The following is an 18,576-nucleotide window of genomic DNA, read 5'->3' as shown; positions in this document are numbered from 1 at the left end:
TCATTTAAAACCCTGTTAGCATGTTAGCTTGTGGTAGTAACAGATCTTTTGGGCTTCTTGGGAGCAGCTAGATTGGATAAAACAGGAATATAATCGCTGTGACGTCCTCCACAGGTTTTTTGAAGAGCTATTGCGAAGCTAGGTGTGGTCGCCATCTTGGCTAGGTAGACAGCTAGCGGCTTAAACGAGGGAGTTAGAAAAGTCAACCTGGAAACGCCGAAATAAGTTAGGCTATAGAGACCAAAAACAGTTTTTGTACCCGGCTGTAAACATGTTTTTGCCACGTTAGCTTCATTTTTCAACAAGCTGTACTTATCAGGCAGAAGACAGAGCAACATTAGCGCTAATATTGTGTTGTGTTTGTATCAGTTTGATTAAAAGTCCAATATTAACTTTCTTTGATGTTTTTTATTTGTTCTCCTGACCGTCTTTTGCAGCTAAGCGCACCACGTGTTCACCAGCTAATGGCTAACGTAGCGTGTCTGGTTATTGAGGCTTGGTAGCTAGCTTAAAGTAGCTTTTCTAAAATATATATTCTTTTTCGGGCAGAGAAGAGGTTGATGATAAATGTGAAACTGAACCAAAAACAATAAATAATTGTTTTTATTTTGTTTCCATTTTATATCTTTATATTAAAGCTGTAGGCCATTAAACCAAAACAGTTAGCTAAAAGAGGCTAGTGCAACTTAACATTTCCTCTTTCGGTCAAACAAGGATTATCTTATTTTTCAGACTCTATAAAGCTGCTCAAGCCACAGAGTACATCATATATTGTATTTATGTTGAGTGTAGTCTCCTCCTACTGATGAGTAAACTGATCTTCATGTGTAAAATCTCTGGACTGTCCCTTTAACACCATGTCTCACCTCTGAGATGTCCACTCAGGATGTCAGGAATCCTTTGAATCCATTTGTTTTTAAGCCCCTTTTCACAAAAGACTTTACACATTTTCAGGCGAGCTCAAATTCAATTGCAAACCATCTGGGAATCAATTAAGAAAGTGTGTTTTCTTTCCTTTAAGACCGTTTTCCACCCGCGTCCTGCACCTCACCCCAAATGAACTGAATACATCAGAGTGGTAGCATGTTTCCAGGCTGCTGCCGTCGATATGTAGCATCAAAAAAAGCGCCGCTGCGTCCAAGCCCGAGCCGACTCCCCTATATCGACTTCACATCTAAACCGGGGTTCGTCTTTACCTCTCACTCCCTCCTCTAATTATGTGGGCCTTTTTAAGGCGTTTTTCCCCACAGAGCGCTCGCTGCCAGAACAAAGTCGAAATCGTTTCCCCCTCGGAGGCGGCCCTTGAGTGAGAGTCTCCCGACGTCTCCGCGAGGCCCTCCGGGGGCTCTCAGCAAGAATAAGTCGTACGAGCAGGAGGGAAGTGGATTTACAAAATATTTAGGCTCCCTTTGTCGACTGCTGGCCATCACTCAGTATGTGTTGTCGGAGAGTTTGGAGGGTATTGATCAGAGGAGACTGTAATCCCTCTGGTGTTGGACGAGCATTGTGGCCCCATAAGGAGGGAGTGGGACGAGGAGGAAAAGTGTTGATTAGCATAGCACGCTGATGTTTAGCTTGAGAATATTAGATTATGCAGGGCGTTACATGTTAAACACCCAGCCTGGATATGAGGCAAACGTTTCTCAACCTCAACCCAACCGCAAAACAAGAAAGTTAAATATAAAGATATATATTCATGTTCTTGGACAAACTGTATTTAAAAACCCAACATTTTCTCAAGTTTAACAATTGCAGAGGCATTAATCCGTCAGCGATCTCTCCATCAGCTATCTGTAATTAAATTCAGACATCTGACTTTGACCGACAGGCAGCTTTTTTTCTGACGATTGGATACATTTTCTTTGTCGCTTGTCAGCCTGCACATTAAACGCTCAATCTCATATATCCTCGCTCAAGTGTTATGTTGTCTCGGTATTTGTGGAGCTCGACCTCCTCGATGAGTGAAGCTGGATGACATTCAGAAGGGTTTTTAGTTGTATTATAACATTAGCAGGAATACATAACGACCCGGAGACGTTGAAAAGTATTTAAATGAAGATGCAAAACAATTATTAACAACAAAAGGCGCTGTCGGTGTCGGACCTTACAGCACCAGAACACGGCCGTGTACCATCGTACGTATCCAACTCAGAAAACTATTGTTTTTGTTTTGTCCTGGCCTGAACTAAATTTGAGTGAAATGAGCTGAAAACTGACACAAAAGTGGGGGTTGGGCGACATAAAGTACCTTAAAGTTAAGTAAAATGATATTTACACTCACTGTAGATGTTTATCTACCATACTATTTTGCTCTGTGTTCTTTAAAGGGGCATTATGTAGAAATTCACACTGAGAATTTTTATATTTAAACTATAAATAAGGTGATATAACAAATTCAGAAATATGTTTCTAGCTGTTTGAAGCTAGAAAAGGTGGCAGGGTCCGCCAAGTACAACAGTATGAAATGTGTCCTTTAAAGTCAGTTTGTTAATTTAGTTTATTAGGTGATGAAGATCGTTCTCTTTCCCAAAAAACACACATAATTAAAGATAAATGACCAACATTTAGTGATTGCTAGAGTTTTGAACTCCCCCGTGAATCCTGCTGAGTTGGTTCGGACCAATGACCCCACCTGTGGTGTACAAGGAAGTGAATGCCAGGGCTGGCTTCATCTGGCCATGTCAGATTAAAAGAAAATTGTCTATAAACATGTCTTTGGGCTGGTTATTGTTGTATTTTTCTACATTTTAATTACCTTAAGTATAATATTTGAGGAGCGATGACAGAATCTGGCACCTCAAACAGCCTGACAGGCCGGAAAAGGTAAATAAATCTTATTAAAGTCAGTATTTTCTGTTTTCACAGCTACTGTTGAGCGAGATGCTACAACATGACCTGCTACAGAGGAGTTTCTGTCAACACACAGTATGTTTGTGTAAGTATCTGTCAGCAGGACGCACACAGACACAGTATAGTAAAGTAAATACGACTTAAAGGATCTGCTTCTATAGCGTCTGATTCTTTCCTAAACTTACACGCTTACATTTATCATAACGTGATGTCATTTTGTCTCTCTGTCTGGCGTTTTACTTTATAGATTTTACTCTGTTTATTCGTCTTCCTGTGTGGATTCACCATCCGATCCTCTCTACGTCCACCTTCACGCTCGCCCATCAACGTGCCAACAGACAGTCGCACAGTCCTGCCGATGCCACTTCCTTTGATATGGTAAAGCAATATTGCACTTCATCTTTCTTTTTATTTGCCCATTTGTGAAGGAGATGCCATTAGCAGTGTATTATGCTCCTCTGGCGGGGGAAAAATATCTCCAAAAGGATAGTCGGCGGCCGCCCGCATCCTGCAACGCCTCATTAGTGCATTGCCTCTCGAACAAACGTATCAACAATGTTCCGAGCTAATAAGCTTTTATATTCCCGGGCTATATGATGTAGAAAGAGGCAGAGCTGAAGGTCACGGGTGCGTTTGAACGCAGCAAGTGGCTCCGTGAGGGAATGATTTATCTGGAATTATTGCCGTGCTTTGCTCTGGAGAGTTGGGCCATTTGATGTGCGAGGTTGAAATGGCTTTCTTCAAGAGGGGAAGATAGGGAGGGCTTCAGTGGTGACACGAGGCTTTTGCTATCATCAGCCGGACACATGCTCCTCTCTTCTGCGCTTCATTTGATTCATCTGTTCACATACATGGAGCACGCGTGCAGCTTCTGGTGCGACATATGGGCTGACGAGACAACGTATAGGGTGGAACAAAGTGAGCTGATGGCAAATATAAGCATTTCTGCATCTGTTATGCTCCTCATTTTTCTGTGCTTAACTACAAATGAAGAGGCAGAATGACACGTTGAGATATTTCCTGGACATCTGCAATTAATGGAGTATAAAAATCAGTTTAATATGCAAAGGTAAAGAAGTATGACGCACAAATCTTCAGGAAAAAAAGGAGTGATCGCTATTTCACCAATTTTTTCTCACCATGTCAACAAACATGCTAACAGTTCGGCCTGGTTGTCCAAAACGTTAGCATGTTTGTTTGTTTACATGGCCAGAATATACTGGTGAAATTGAGATTAGTTAACTTTATCTGGAAGATTTGTGTATGTGACTTTCTTATGGGGGTGTTGAAAAGTGTCTTCAAGGTGTTTTGTTTGTGGTAGTGAACCAAACTCATATAGTCAAACTGTTAATATTCAAAGGTTTTCAGGTCGCACACATAAATCCTTGGTAGAAAGGAAATGTTTCAGCCTACAGGCCTTCGTCAGTGCGTGACGGCAGGCTTAAGGTTAGCATATTTGTTGAAAATCTGTGGTTGTGCTTCCTTTTTAGTTGAAATATACGAGTTTGGTTTGGAAGAAACTGACGGATACCCAAAAATAAGAAGGTAGCACCAGGACAAAATTAAATAATCTCAATTTCACCAATTTATTCTGGCCATGTCAACGATCATGCTAACGTTTTGACCTCCTTCATCAGAGCACGACAGTAGGGCTGAGAACAAAGGCTAGTAGGCTAAAAGGTTAGCATGTTTGTTGACATGGTCTGAATAAAGTGGTGAAATTGAGACTAGTCAAGCGTTTGTGCTGCCTCTTTATCTTAAGTATTCAAAAGTTTGAATATATAACTTTGGTTTAACACTAAAAAAGAAAAAACACAGAAGATTCCTGCTTTCAAAGTTCAACTAATTAAAAATCAGGTTTAGATCTCATAAAGAGCAAGTTCATCTTTTAAAACTCACCATTTACCACTGATGTTTAACAATCATAAAGGCATTAATCCATCACAGAGCAGGAAGAGTTACCAGCCTCTCTCTCTCAGCCACAACACATTTCACTTTTTACAGAATAACAGCGACTGGAAAAAAATGTTCTCTCTCGCTTTTTACCGCCGCTATCGCTCTCCCCCCCGCCTACACGTTTAACCCTCAGCCGAACGCAACAAGTTTATGTCCCTTCTCTGGAAGTTGTTGAAAGGCGTGCTGGAAAAAAAAAAAAATGCAGAAATCATTAGCTGACATGGATATTTCACCGGGATGGGGAAAATCCGGCACAGAAAATGCAAATTGCCACAGAAAATACCTCTTGGAACTCGTTCAACACAGCAACAGATTAATGATATTTAATACAGCGAGCGTTTTGGCGTCGTCCCTTTTTCTTTCCATATGCGGTTTTCGAATAAGTTGCTGTAACCTTATCTGCTCGCTCAATGCAAGCCACTGTGACTGAGTGTCAGCTAATTGCCTAAAAACATATCTAAATGTATGCGACCCATGTGGATAGACACGAGGCTCAAACACATAAACATACATCCAGCATCCCACTCCGCCTCCTCCTCCCGATTATTTGGAATCCACATTAAAATGCAATAACGAGCGAGGTAACAAACTAATTATCCCAATTAGCTCACTGTTCATGCAAGCAGGCTCAACTGTATTTGTTATCATCCGACTATTCCAAAGGCGTCCTCTCGGGATTTGCGGCGTGTTCGTGCGCAACACCCCGCACAGTCATGACCACTTTCCGGCAAAACATCTGGCCGTGCACGATGGGACGCCGAAGATTTTATTGTTTTTTACTCCGTCTGTCTTTATAGTTTTGAGATTTTTTACCTCGGCGCTCGCATCCCTGCTACCGGGGAGCTCTGTTTTCTTGAAGTTGTGCCGGTTTTCAGGCATTTCTTTCCCCCTTGTGTTTATTTGAGTGTTTGAACGTGTAGTCCTGGCGGGATTGTGGGAGTCGGAGTACTGTCAGGTCTAATTGCCGCGTGGTGTTTGGTAGGGAGACGGGCCTGATTAGGGAGGAGGTGAGGGAAAACATCATGTCCCCGCTCTCTTCTTTCACTGTCTCACCCATTTTCTGTCTTCCCAGCTCTCTTTTTTCCTCCCCTCTCGCCGACTCTCTACATGACTACACAGAATGATGGCAGTCCTGCATGGCTCATTAACTGGCAGAGAGAGAGAGAGACGGACAGACACAAAAGGATGGGAGAAGAGAGAGGGGGATGTAGAGAGGGCAGCTCGCAGACTCCTCAAACACAGGTTACCACGGTGCTCGCCCGGCGTCTGCCGACTACATCAAAGCCTTTAGATGCCAGTCGAGGGGCAACGCGAGCTGCCAAATGAGTGAGGAAGGATCAGGAATAGCAGGTAGTGGGAGGAAGTGCGAGCAAATGAGTTTTTATATATTTCATTTCTCTGATTTTTCTTTTTAAAACCTTTTGTCTGTTTTACCGCCTCTACATTTTCTTTTTCCTCTGTCACTCAAAACCTAATTTAAGAAATCGATGTCGGTGCCTGAGCTGCAATTAGCTTGTCCAGCAGTCAGTGTGATATTTTAGCAATCAGGAAGTGTGGGCAGTATCACTTAAAGCATACTTTTTATCGTACAGAAAAAAGACTGATATAAAATTTGTATGGAAAGCAGTAGAAGGAGCTGCGTTCTGTGGATAGCGGGGGACTATTTGTGGATAATATAATGTAGACATGAATGTCCTGATTAACCCAATTATTAGTATTTCACAGCAGGAGGCCATTTGCTTTCTGTTCTGGCTTGTTCATTCAGTACAGCAAGCTAATAATAGAAAGCCAGTGTTGAGCCCAACACAACGCTTCTTGTTGTTTCACAGGGAATGGATTTTTATGTGATGATAATGGTGAACTCTCAACCCCAGGAATGCTAACACGGATAGCAAGCAAACGCTTGACTGTTCGATCTGTAGTGTCTTTAAATAGACGAAGGCCTGGATTATACTCCCAAGTCAATTTAGAGAATTAAATGTATCCCGTAGCTTTTTGCAGCGTAGTGGAAATGCGGACAACAAACTGGTGCTACACAGATGTACGCACATATACGTTGATGATGACACTTACGTCATGTAGACCATAGCAGACCCCTGCGCAATCACTAACACGAAAAGCATCAGTTTGGCTAAAGACATGGGCATGTAGGGTCATTATTGACAAAAAGAAAGAAGAAGAAAGCGGCTTATATAGCTACATATATACTCAAAGTTAATATTTCACTTTATCACATTAAATCAGATGTTATTGGGACATAAACAACCAAATTTTACTTCGTGAAAGTATTCTACAGGAGGGTGACTAATTAAAGCAAAGCACAAAAACCTTTCATGTGTCAAAATGTGTCAACTGTCTCTATGCAAGCAAACACCAATTGCATTGTTTTGTTTTGTGAAAATACAAAAGGGTACTATGATCCCAAGTTCCCTGAGTTGACCAACTTTCTGCGAAAAGCATCACTCTACCCAAAAAACTCTGGCTCCAAGAAACTAAGATGGCGACGACCATAATGGCAAACTGGAGGCTTAAAAACAGTAGCCAACAAACCAAAAAGTCAACATCTCATTGTTACCCCAAACCAAAACTACTTGACTATAGTTTTTCTAAACATCTTGACCAGTACAAACTAACAGTCGTGAAATCCAAGAAAGAGCCATTATTTTGGATTCTACGCAGACGATACTGCACTGTTTTGTTCCACTGGTATTAAACGTGATCAATACTGAAAGGCTACTCATAGTTCTTCAATAGATTTCAAGGTAAGGACGCTTTGGAGAGACGAGGCACTGCTCTGTTCGATGCTTTGTAAACCTCTTCCTAGATGAGAAGAGGCGAGAAAACCCACAAAGATGATATCAGCACGCTTGTGAAATAATCATCACAAGATCTTTTTCCTGTTCTGAGTCATGGGGTGAAGGATAACGAGAGACAAACAGAGATGGAGAGGAGAGCGGCGATGGATCGGAGCAAGAGAGGAATAAAAAAAAGCGAGTGAAAGAGAAAGAGCAGGGCTTCAGAGACCAAGGGTGAAAGTCTAAATCTTTCATCCTCTCTCTGGGTTCAGAACGAGAGGAGAATTGTGGGTTGGATTATTGGTGCTAAGCCGCAGAAAGAGCTTAACTATAGCTCTTCTCCTATGTTCTGAAGACGGGCAGACTATCTACCTGACTCACTGCCAGACTGAGAAATCTGCAATCACGACTCACTGGCCTCTGAATGGAGTTATTGTGGACCTGCGGGTCATTTAATTTGCTGTTTAATTTCCTCTTTGAATAGAAGAATACTGTATCAATTCGCCTGATCATCAACACCTTCATCGTCGTTGTCATGAAAGCAATGATGACCTATGTCAGACGAGCATTCGTGGACGGAAAAAACCCCCCCATAAATGCTGTTAACTGGGGATGGTTACATGTGCATTTCAAACCCGGCTGCCATCTCCAACTCCTTCAGCCCCCTTCATGTTGACGCCGGCCCGTTATTCAGTTGGGAGATTCGACACGAGTCCAGGAGAAAACACTTGAAACGCTATTAAGCCTGTAGTGGGGCTTGTGTGTGCCAGTTGTAAGCCTCCTCTTGTCAACACGACTGTAGGATGCACACAAGTGCACTGACTGGATAGAGAGGAATGGGAGAGGGAGACGCTCTGCAAAAAATGTCCGTCTTGGCAAAGTGTTAAGTTGTGAAATCAGATAATCAGATCATCTTACTTTGCAGAAATGAAACAGTGAAAGGGATTGTGGGTTCAATGATAAGAGGAAGTAGCACCCGTACTCTTACCCAACCTAATCCTAACCCCTGTTTAAACCTTAGCCCTAACCCAGTTTTAACCCTACCCTAACCCCTGTTAAACCATGACCCTGACCTCTGTTGTACCTCGACCCTGATGCTAACCTGTTTTAACCCAACCGTAACCCTCTGTTTTACCCTGACCCTAACCCTTACCTCTGTTTTAAGCCAAACCTTACCCTGTTTTAACCTTGACCCTACCCCTGTTCTCACCCAACCCCTACCCCTGTTTTTATTCTGACCCTAATCCCTGTTTTTTACCCAACCCTTACCCTCTGTTTTACCCCGAGTCCAACCCTAACCCATGTTTAACCCAACCCTAACCTCTGTTTCTAATGCAGCCCTAACCCTAACTGTAAATAACTCAAAGAAGTGACATTTCCTCACCCTTAACCTAGATTTCTGTTGCCTGTTTTCATGAAAAACATGACTAATACCCAGCGCCGGGTGAAATAACTTGCGCTGACGGACATTTCTTGCAGCGTTGGGGAGAGATTGAGTTAGAGAAGAGATTGCTTGTCAGGGCCCTGATTTCACCGTTCTCCGCTGATGACGATAATAATAACCATTCGCAGGAGTGGCAGCAAATGGGGAAGAGAGAGCATAGACGTCTTTTTAAAGAGGCGTACACGCAGTTACTTTCTGCAATCAAAACACAGATTTCTGAAGACGAGCCGGAGCCGAACACACAAGCCATAGATTGCGGCGCACACATCCTGTTGTTTGCCATCGACGGAGGATATTAGCCTGGTATTTGTGTACAGTAATCAGTAGGCCTCTTGACAGACTAGTCTCTAGACATCTGAGGAAAGATTGTCTGGTAATCAGGCTCTGCGGTTTAAGGCGGGGGGACTTAAACCTTGTAAGTCCAGTTGTGGACGACTGTTGTGTCTTAAGAATGTGATTGATTTGCCCAACAGGAGTACAACATCTAATCAGAATTTTGTGGTTTTACCTGCCAGCGTTTGTAGCGTTTGCTTTTTTTCTCCCCACTCTGTTCAGTCCATATGTCACCAATCATCATGTTGTCTGCTGAAGGGAAATAACACCCTGTTATTATCTGTCAGGCTGCGAACAGTGTTGGTTTTATACCTGTGTGTATGCTATGTATCGCATGTCTGTGTGTTTTCACGTCCAGTATGTGCATTACAAACTGTATCACTGCTGTTGCCTTCAGATACTCTCGCCTCCACTCCCCCTCCTCCCCTCCTCATCCTCTCTTGATTTTTTTTTTTCCTCCTTTCCCTCTTCTTGTCATATGCGTGATCACTCCCTCCCCCTCTCTCCTCCTCACTCTGCATCCCTCTCCTCCCACTATTCCCCCTCGACGCTTTTAATCTTGGGTTGATGATACTTGGTGGAAGCACTTAAGTTTCTGTGCCAGGTGTCTCCCCCGTGCTTAACATCCCGGGCTTAGCTCCCTCGTTTTTATTTTTTTTTCTGCAGCTCATTCGCCTCCCTCCCCCGGCTCCTGAACACACAAACACACACTGGTGCACAGTGGCATGTGCATATAGCCACCGACTGCGTGCACATGTACACATAACATGCACAAGTACATTCAGTAGAGATATCTGCATGTTTTAAAACATGCAAACTGCAAGCAAACCTTTCTAAAACACATCCTGAGATCCCTCAGATATTATCATATGCAGGTCTTTAAATTTTGTTTTACCCACATCATAGGTGTTTAAAAATAAGAAAATAATCAACATGAAGGAAAATTTCCACATGTCAGTTTTACATTTTCACATTTGAATAACAAACAAAACTTGCCGCAAAAAATCACGTGAAGTTTACGTCTTCACATGTGGATTCCTCATTTTCACATGCGGACTAAAATTTTGACATGTGAAAACAAAATGTCACATGTGAACCACACTTTTTCAAAGACTAATTTCACATATGCATGAAAACTAGCACATGTGAAACCTACATTACCACATATGAAAACAAAACATGGCCCATGAAATCCTGTGAAATTGCTTCTGCACATGTGAATTTCAAATTTTGACACCTTTTCACATGCAAGTGTCTGTTTTCTCAAGTAAAATGTTCAAATGTGAAAAAGATTACACATGTCAGTTACATACATTCAACATCAATCTTTTTTTCACATGTGAAAACAAAACATGGCACATAAAATCGTGATTAATTATATATTTTTGCACATTTTCACCTGCAATTTCTTTCACATGTGAACTCGGGCTGTCACAATACGCCAATATTGACGATAATCGTGATATTTAAAAATGAAAAATTGATATTGTGCTTAAAAAAACACACATAAGAAAGTATTGTGTAAGTTATACATTGCCTCTTCAATCATTTGTTTCTTTCCCTAGGCGCTTTGTCACAGGAGGTAACCACCTCTAAAAGGTGTAAGTTTTAAACTTTTGTACACTTGTGGTTGTTGGTAGACGACTGTCTATATCATGATAATATTGTTATAGTGAAGTCTTTAGGCCACAATAATCATGTAATGAAAATCTGATATCATAACACGTCACATGACAATAATTTAATTACATATGGGGACACATTTTCACATATGAATGAAAATAACCACATTTACGTTGTCACATGCAAATTGCAGACATTTATACGTGATTTCCCTTTTTTCCACATGTGGATTCGAACGTCCACATGTGGCTCCAGAGCTGCAGGAACACTTCAATCTGTTGCAAATGAACAAATGATTGTGTCTTTATCTTAAAAGAGTCAAGTTGCAGCATTAGCATCAAGACTGTGAGCTGATTTCAGCTGACAACAGGATGGGATTTTGCTCCTTCAGTGGCAGATTTTTAACTTTTAAAAGACTTAAAAGGCTCAATTACAGTCAAAATGACTTGATAATGACTTTTTTTTTTACAGTGTTCAGGTCTTTGGGGTGTCTTTAAAAACACATTATCCTAAAAAAAAAAAAAGTGTAGCTGCATGTTGTAGCCATTGTAATTACAGCGCTCTCAGATGGATAAATCAAATCCCCACAGCCACTGTAACGCTTGCTGAGTCATATGGATCTTGATGTGCACTGACTGTACAAAACGCTGTTTACAGCTCGCACACTGAGATTTTTCGGCAATGTGTGGAGAATTTTGTGTGCTGAAGGAGTTTGCTTTGCGCCGCTTTGTTCTTTAAAGACAGCCGGCACAAGAGAGGAGGAAGGAGACAGAGGACTGAGGAACGGGAGAGACGTGGAGAAGGCAGAGAGATAAAGAAAGGAGATAGCTCTCATGTGTTTATCATATGTTTGTTTGTGTTGCCGCGGGGACCTCCTTTTTCTTCAACCCCCGTTTCCTCTCCCTCTTCCCTTCGCCGTCTGAATATTTTTCTCCTCTCTCCGTCATGTATCTGCCGCCTGTCCAGGCAGCGCTCTCTGTTTCACTCCCGTCTGATGTCTCAATTAAAATTAATGTGTTCAGTCTGCTCAGATAAAGAAGAAAGAGGAAGGAAAAAGGCTTTCCAGGAACAATGGCAGCTTCTTGCGTATTGGTAACCAATCCTTCCTTGTCTGGGCCCACGCTAATGCTTCACAATATTGACAGCTCTAATGGCACCGCTCGTCTGAAGGGGTGTTTTTTTTGAAAAGCCACGGATTGGATTTCAGGTGGGCTTTTATTGTGAAAAGGTTTTACCTGACATCAGAAGTTTTACTCGCCTCCCCTCAGTGTGGGGCAATCACACGGACAGAAGGAGGCGGGTTGCGTGTGGTCATCCCAGGGAGTGGATGCACTCCGACCTTCCCCCCTCCGCGCTCCACGTTCCCTCGTCCTTGAGACGTCTTCATCCCCGGGCTTTGGCGGTGGCGCTCCTCTGCCCCTTCATCAGGACAGAATGCTGGTGTCAGCACTGCTCCCTCCTCCCTCCTCTTCCTCCCTCCGCCCTCCTCCACCTTTGCCTTTATCTGTCGCTTCTTCTAAAGATGCTCTCTCCATCTCCGGTACCCCAGGGGTCAACTTGGTGGAAGAACAAGGGGGGAGGGAATGGAGGGAAGAGGTGGAAGTAAAAAAAGTGGGGGGAAGGGAGAGAAAAGAAAGGAAGGAGGGTGAGCACCTGACTTGAAGGCAGAAAGATAATTTCGGCCGGGCGGCTCTGTTTAAGGTTAAAGCCTCATTTGCATTTCAAAAGCGGCGGCCGGCCGTGTTGCCACCTCAGGGACGCCATCGGACCAACCAGCGTGTCATTTAATGTCAGCAGGCACCGGGGCCTTGATGAAATTAATAGAGCGGGCCCGTGATTGATAACGGCGCCGCTCGTCAAACGCCGCCGTCATGACCGTCTCCCTCAAGCCCAGGTGTCCACCGCAGCACTTTCAAAGATCCCATCAGCCGCAGCGCTTCCTGATCTCCCAGCGGCGTCTCTAGCGAAAGAGATCATCCTCTTCTGTTGGCCGGCAGGACAATGTGAGGAATAATCTGGTGCTTTTTAGGTAACCAGGGTAACCTCGGCTGCTGGATTACCTAGTGTAGATGTGAGCGTGTTTGCCTTAAGGCGACAGATGACCAGGAGCCTGGAAAGAAATGTGTAATATCTCACTGTACAGAGAAAAGCAGTCTTTTAGTCTTAAACAAATTTTGATCTGATTGCAGCTTGTTGTTAATTTCACTAGTTGCCTAATTGACAGGGATTAACTTGATTACACTTGATTTAGAGCCCCGAGGGTGAAAATCAGGTCTCCGAACACCACAGGTGCCAAAGAAAAGACCAAAACGATATTTTGGTGTCGTCCACAGGTGAAGAAAGTCAGGATAAACTGGAGGAGTATGGGTTGTTGCAACCACAGGAGTTAGGCAAAAAGGTCAAAGTTAAACATACGTTGTGGTCGAGGGTCGTAGATTGGTGGTTTGAAGCAGAAAACAGGAACTAAACTGGAATGGCATGAATATTTATGAACCCCAAATACAAGAAGAGGTATGAAGTATAAAGTATCACGATACAGCGATTCTGCGATGCTTGATACATTGTAGGACAGTCATCCAACGATACATCACGATGTTTTTATATCTAAAGAAGAAAGAAATCCTCTGAAAGCTAAATTTCTTCTTTTTTCTTATTCTTTTGACCCATTTAGAAACACGTAAATATTCAGTTTACCTGAAAAGATCACCGAAATTGAAGATATGTCGCTTTCACTGGACAGTTTGGTTTCGCTTTATAGCAACCATCATTAACAAATGGTTAATTAATAGTTAATTAAACATTAGTTAATAGTTATTTCACTGTTAACAAACACTAAAATGCCTTAAAAACCATTCATCAAGCAATTGTTTATCATAAAGTAACAACTTTAAACTTTAGAAATGTTAATGAATACTATGTAGTCATCTGTAAACATTATGTGGATGGTCGTTATAAAGTTAACTGTTAACTAATGCTTAATTAACTATTAATTAGCTTAAAAAACAACAAACTAACTTTTCATATTTACATTTAAAGTCATGCATCTGCGAGCCCAACCGACTCACGTCTGAGCAGCTGAATGCACTTTTCGTGTCGTCTCAAACGCCCGCTGTGATCGGACGAGTCACACTGAAGTGACAAGAACCAGTTAAACCTGTAACTACGGCCCAACCCCTCGATTCTGGATGTCAGCCACGACGGCGTCTCCTGCAGCCGCCCGTCTCCGCCTGACACCTGAGTGTTTCACCGCGATAAAAAACATGAACCCGAAGCCTGGAGAGCAGCGGGCCGAGGCCACGAGTAGAAGAGGGGGGAGTCGGAGATAGAGAGGCCCAGCGGGAGGTGTCAGTGCCGGGCAGGGGATGGAGCTGTTAGCTGGCGCTAATGGATGTCCTGATCCTGGACGTCTGTGGTCACCGGGGTCGCGCTCGGCACACATTACACCTCGGAGAAACCTGCCAGGCAACTCGGCGTGGACGGGGAGACGGACAAATGAAGAAGAGAGGAGGGAGGAAAAGCGAGGCAGTGAGAGAAGAAAGTGTTTTGAGAAGAAAAGGCCCAGGGAGGAGAGATGAGAGTGAGAGATCTGCTTGTCCTGAAATGACTTGATATGTTCTTGTCAGTCTTAATCTCTGGGTGCCGTGGAGGAGCGGCGAGGAGGGCGAGCGCAGTAATCTCCTTCGCAAGCAAACGGACAGAGCTCGCCGTTTCCCAGCCTGCATTCAATTCCACCGTCATCTCCAATCCACTTCATAAGAGCCCCGCTATTTCCTTTTTTTTTTTTTTTTTTTACCCTCATCTTCCAGCCCCGAAAAGACAAAACAAGAGGGAAAAAAAAGGGTGATTCACATCATCCTTCTTTCTCCCCTTTTCTCTCATTCACTCATTTACATCAGCCATTATCTGTGTATATTGAAAGCGGCGAGATAAAGAGAGAGGGAGAAAGGAAAAAAAACAAGTGCCAGGGAGGAAAAAAAGAAGAACAATAAAAGGAGGCAGAGGAGGCGCAGCGATGTTTGAATCAATTACATCCTAAAGAATCTTTCATTTGCATCCGTATCTGTTCAGAACCTGAACAAATGCCAGATGCCTTTGTGTGTCCAGTTATTTATAGAGGGTGTTTTTTCCTCTCGTAATTGTGCAGGAAATATCAAATTTGCATAGAGTGATTATTGTTGATTGTTTATCTAGCCGTCAGGACGTTTCAATATTCCGAGGCTGACAGGTTGTCAAGTACTTAAAACTCATTTATTTGGGGAAATTTGCATGTAATTTGGCGGTAATGAGGGGGATGTCTGTGGTCATGGATTAGATGCTGGAGATGCTGCAGGGGGAGAAGAGAGAGGAAAAAAAAAAAAGAGAGAGAGAGAGAGGGATTCTTGGCTGACTGGCATTCCTCCACTTGAAACACACGCTTTATCCTCGGCTCGGCTGCCGGGGTGATGCTAACGCTACCTAGCGCCGCGCAGCCCAAACAACAGAGGATTGTGTACAAACGCTTGGCATGGCTGTGGACTTAATAACAGCAGCGGCGGCGGCAGCAGCGAGCCAGCAGCGCTGAGCTACACAGGAGGAATTGTGTTGAGCGCTGCTCCCGTCGCCCCGCAGGCCCCCGCTGTAAAACATGCTTGTAAACAGAGAAGTTAGTGTTTCTCGGCGCAGCAGATGCTAAATTGTCTTGCCCAAGAAAATATATTTTCATATACTGTATATTCTCAAGTGGGAAGGGCCAGTGTTTAAACAACCGCACAGACTCGCATAACAAACAAACACAGCTAAAAACAGACAGGTGGTGAAATTACCTCGACTATAAAGGCAAATATAGGGACTTAAACATGATTTATGATTTATGATTTTATTTGAATGCAGGAACAAAATTAACAAAATCCATAACGGGGCAGTTTAAATGGGACTTTTGCAAGTGCTGTACAAACTAGTGCAGATATGGATACGCCATCTGAGCCTCAAGAAGACTTTAAATATGAAATGTATGCACCTTCTTCCAGATCCCTTAAGATACATGCGTGAATTTTGGGCATCACTTCCTGTCACTTAACCGGAACAGTTTTTTTAATGGTAACAAGATGCCAATCCTTGTTTTTAGAGTGATTGGTGCGGCGTTTTAATCGTTTGTGAAGATCTAGGTTGGCAACCTACATCGAGTGAACACTACCATCGCTTACCCGACTTAGCTAACGCATCCAAAGCCTTGAACGTGCCGCCATTATGACACTTAATTACTCACGTTTGTTCTGACAAAAACCTGGAAATACCAGTCATCATCGTTTCCGTAGCGCTCTGATTTTCTCGTCAAGTCCCGCCCAACTCTGCCGCTGATTGGCTGAGGCCACATTCAATCATGCATCTTGGCTTCCCGTGGAGTTTGGTGAACTTTGACCTGCGAAGTCGCAGCGGGTAATAACAGGTTGTGGATACCCGATGCCAAAGCCTGCTCACACATGATTGGTCAGTCATACTCACTAGTCTCTTGCTTACAGTTGCTTCACTCATAGATATCTGCTGATAGAGATTAGATCAGCAGGATTATGACAGAACTACATGGTTTGAATAAATGTTAAGTAATTTAATTATCCTTAATTGATCAGGCCAACGGATAACGAAGGAGGAAGTGTCGGCTTCGAGCACAAGATATGATGGGAATGTTGATGTTTGAAAAACAAATCCTACTTTTCCATATCCCAAATACTGTCATTCCCAGCTTGGAAGGACAAATCACAGTCCGAACTGGTACAAACCGGTCGTAGAGCAGTTGATCTCCTCCAGCCCTCCCACCAAATCCCATCTGAAAGTCTGAGTAATTGTGTTTTAATAATAAACCAGAGCGCAGACACCAACCGTCCAGGCTACATTGACGAGAGGAGCGTCTCCCAGTGGGGTTTGCGCTCGCTGTTTGTTACAGTTAACTGCATTGTCTTTCATTATCAGTCCTTGGCATCATCTTTCATCTCACAAGGCAGTGGACGTGGCGAGCTAATGAGTAAACATAGCTGGGGGCGAAACCCCACTTTGATGAGTCGCTTGTTTGTTTATCTGCGCTCGGATTTTCAAATTCAGGCGGTTCGGTTCAACCTGTCGCAGGCGAGTCCGGACTGGCTGCAGCGGTGAGATATGAGGCCGGGCTTCAGAGCGTGAAAACTTTGAAAACGTTCGGCGTGTTTTACCTTCAGCCCAAGGTCATCTTCAAAAGGAAGCCTTTAGTTCTCAGCTCACAGACCGAGCGGCTGACTCACTCGCTGAGAACATGAGAAAATCCAGCACCCACAAAAAAGCAACTCCCACACCTCTGTGACTCACTCAAAGTCACCTCAACTCCAAGGTTAACCGCTCACTGTATCTCCCTCTTAAATATAGATCTGTCCCTGAGTCGGGGCTGCAGCCTCTGCCAACACGAGCCACTTGCCGGATGTATCTAACTGTATGCATGCGTGTATGTGCGCCGCTCTCTAATGTGCTTATATCTCCACGCGAGTGAGAGCGTTCCCGTGTGTTCGTGTGACTTTTTTAAAAGGGTGAGTGAGGATAATCGGCCCCCGGCGCACCGGACTAAAAGGCCGGGTCAGGGTTTTTAAAGAGAAGCTATGTATTTCCCATCCCTGGATAACGGCGATGAAGTGGGCCCTTGTGACTCAACCTGAGAGCATGAAAAAGGGCCTCAGAGGGGACCCGCCATCGCCGGCCCTCTCTTTATGGTCCTAACGGGCTGCCTGAGCAAGCGAGGGGAGAGAACGGAGTGGAGTGGTGGAGAGCTCTCAGTGCTCTACCTACCCGGCAGCCACTCGGCGCCATGAAAGCCCAGGTAATGTCCCCTGTTCAGAGAGATAACATTTCAAAGAACACCGGCCTTGTTATGTGTGAGTGTGTGTGTGTGTGCATGTGTGAGTTTATGGGCTGCAGTGAAACCACAGTGTGGTTTAAGACAAGTGGCCACTGGTTAATCAGCTCTGGTGGCCATCTTGTTGAACCCGAGGCTACAGACCACATTACTAACCGTTAGCACGCGGCAAAATCAGAAACTTAAAGCAGAACATCGTCTGTAAAGCTGCAGGTTTTGCAGTCACATATACCTCCATTAATTTTCGGGCACACGGTGATCATATCATATATTAGTTGTATGATCAATGATGGAAAGTAACTCGGTAAAAGTATTCTGCTTAAGTAACAATTTTAGGTACTTGTACTTTTCCACTTTCTGCAACTTCATACTTCCACTCTACTCCATTTTTTAGGCGTATATTGTACTTTTTACCCATTAAATTCATATGTTATCTTTAGTTACTATTTACTGCTAGTTACTTTGCAGATTACATGCTGCAAATATACCTTTAAATTACTTTTATTGTCGCTGCATTAAAAAAAAAAAACAGATTCTGATAATCAAGAAAATCTGAATATCGGATCCAACAATCGACCAGGCCGATAATCAGTCATCCCATAGTACACAGTTTATAACATCATAAACTTCTGTACGCTAGTGGTATTTTCTGTCCAATCAGGACAAAGAACTCGTTAAAGAGGCGGTCCGGTCTAGTGATTACTGCTCCGAGTTCATGTGGT

At 43.4% G+C, this 18,576-nt stretch overlaps 1 protein-coding gene across 2 annotated transcripts in view; it reads left to right on the top strand.

Moving 5' to 3' along the window:
* The window catches only part of LOC311253190 (uncharacterized protein), a 181,360-nt gene that overhangs the window by 50,284 nt on the left and 112,500 nt on the right, over positions 1–18,576 (top strand). For both annotated transcript variants that reach the window (XR_014621634.1, XM_084346976.1), the window contains 2 exons: positions 2,866–2,935; positions 3,098–3,228. Coding sequence is in view for 1 of the 2 variants with exons in the window: in XM_084346976.1 (XP_084203102.1) it covers positions 2,891–2,935; positions 3,098–3,228 (176 nt within the window). In the remaining variant the exon portion in view is untranslated. The remainder of the gene's footprint in view (positions 1–2,865; positions 2,936–3,097; positions 3,229–18,576) is intronic.

Source organism: Pagrus pagrus, assembly GCF_965226575.1.
Source record: "Pagrus pagrus genome assembly, chromosome: 24".
Taxonomy (NCBI): Eukaryota; Metazoa; Chordata; class Actinopteri; order Spariformes; family Sparidae; genus Pagrus; species Pagrus pagrus.
The sequence above is the reverse complement of the archived record's forward strand: the minus strand, read 5'-3'. Positions and strand labels throughout refer to the sequence as shown.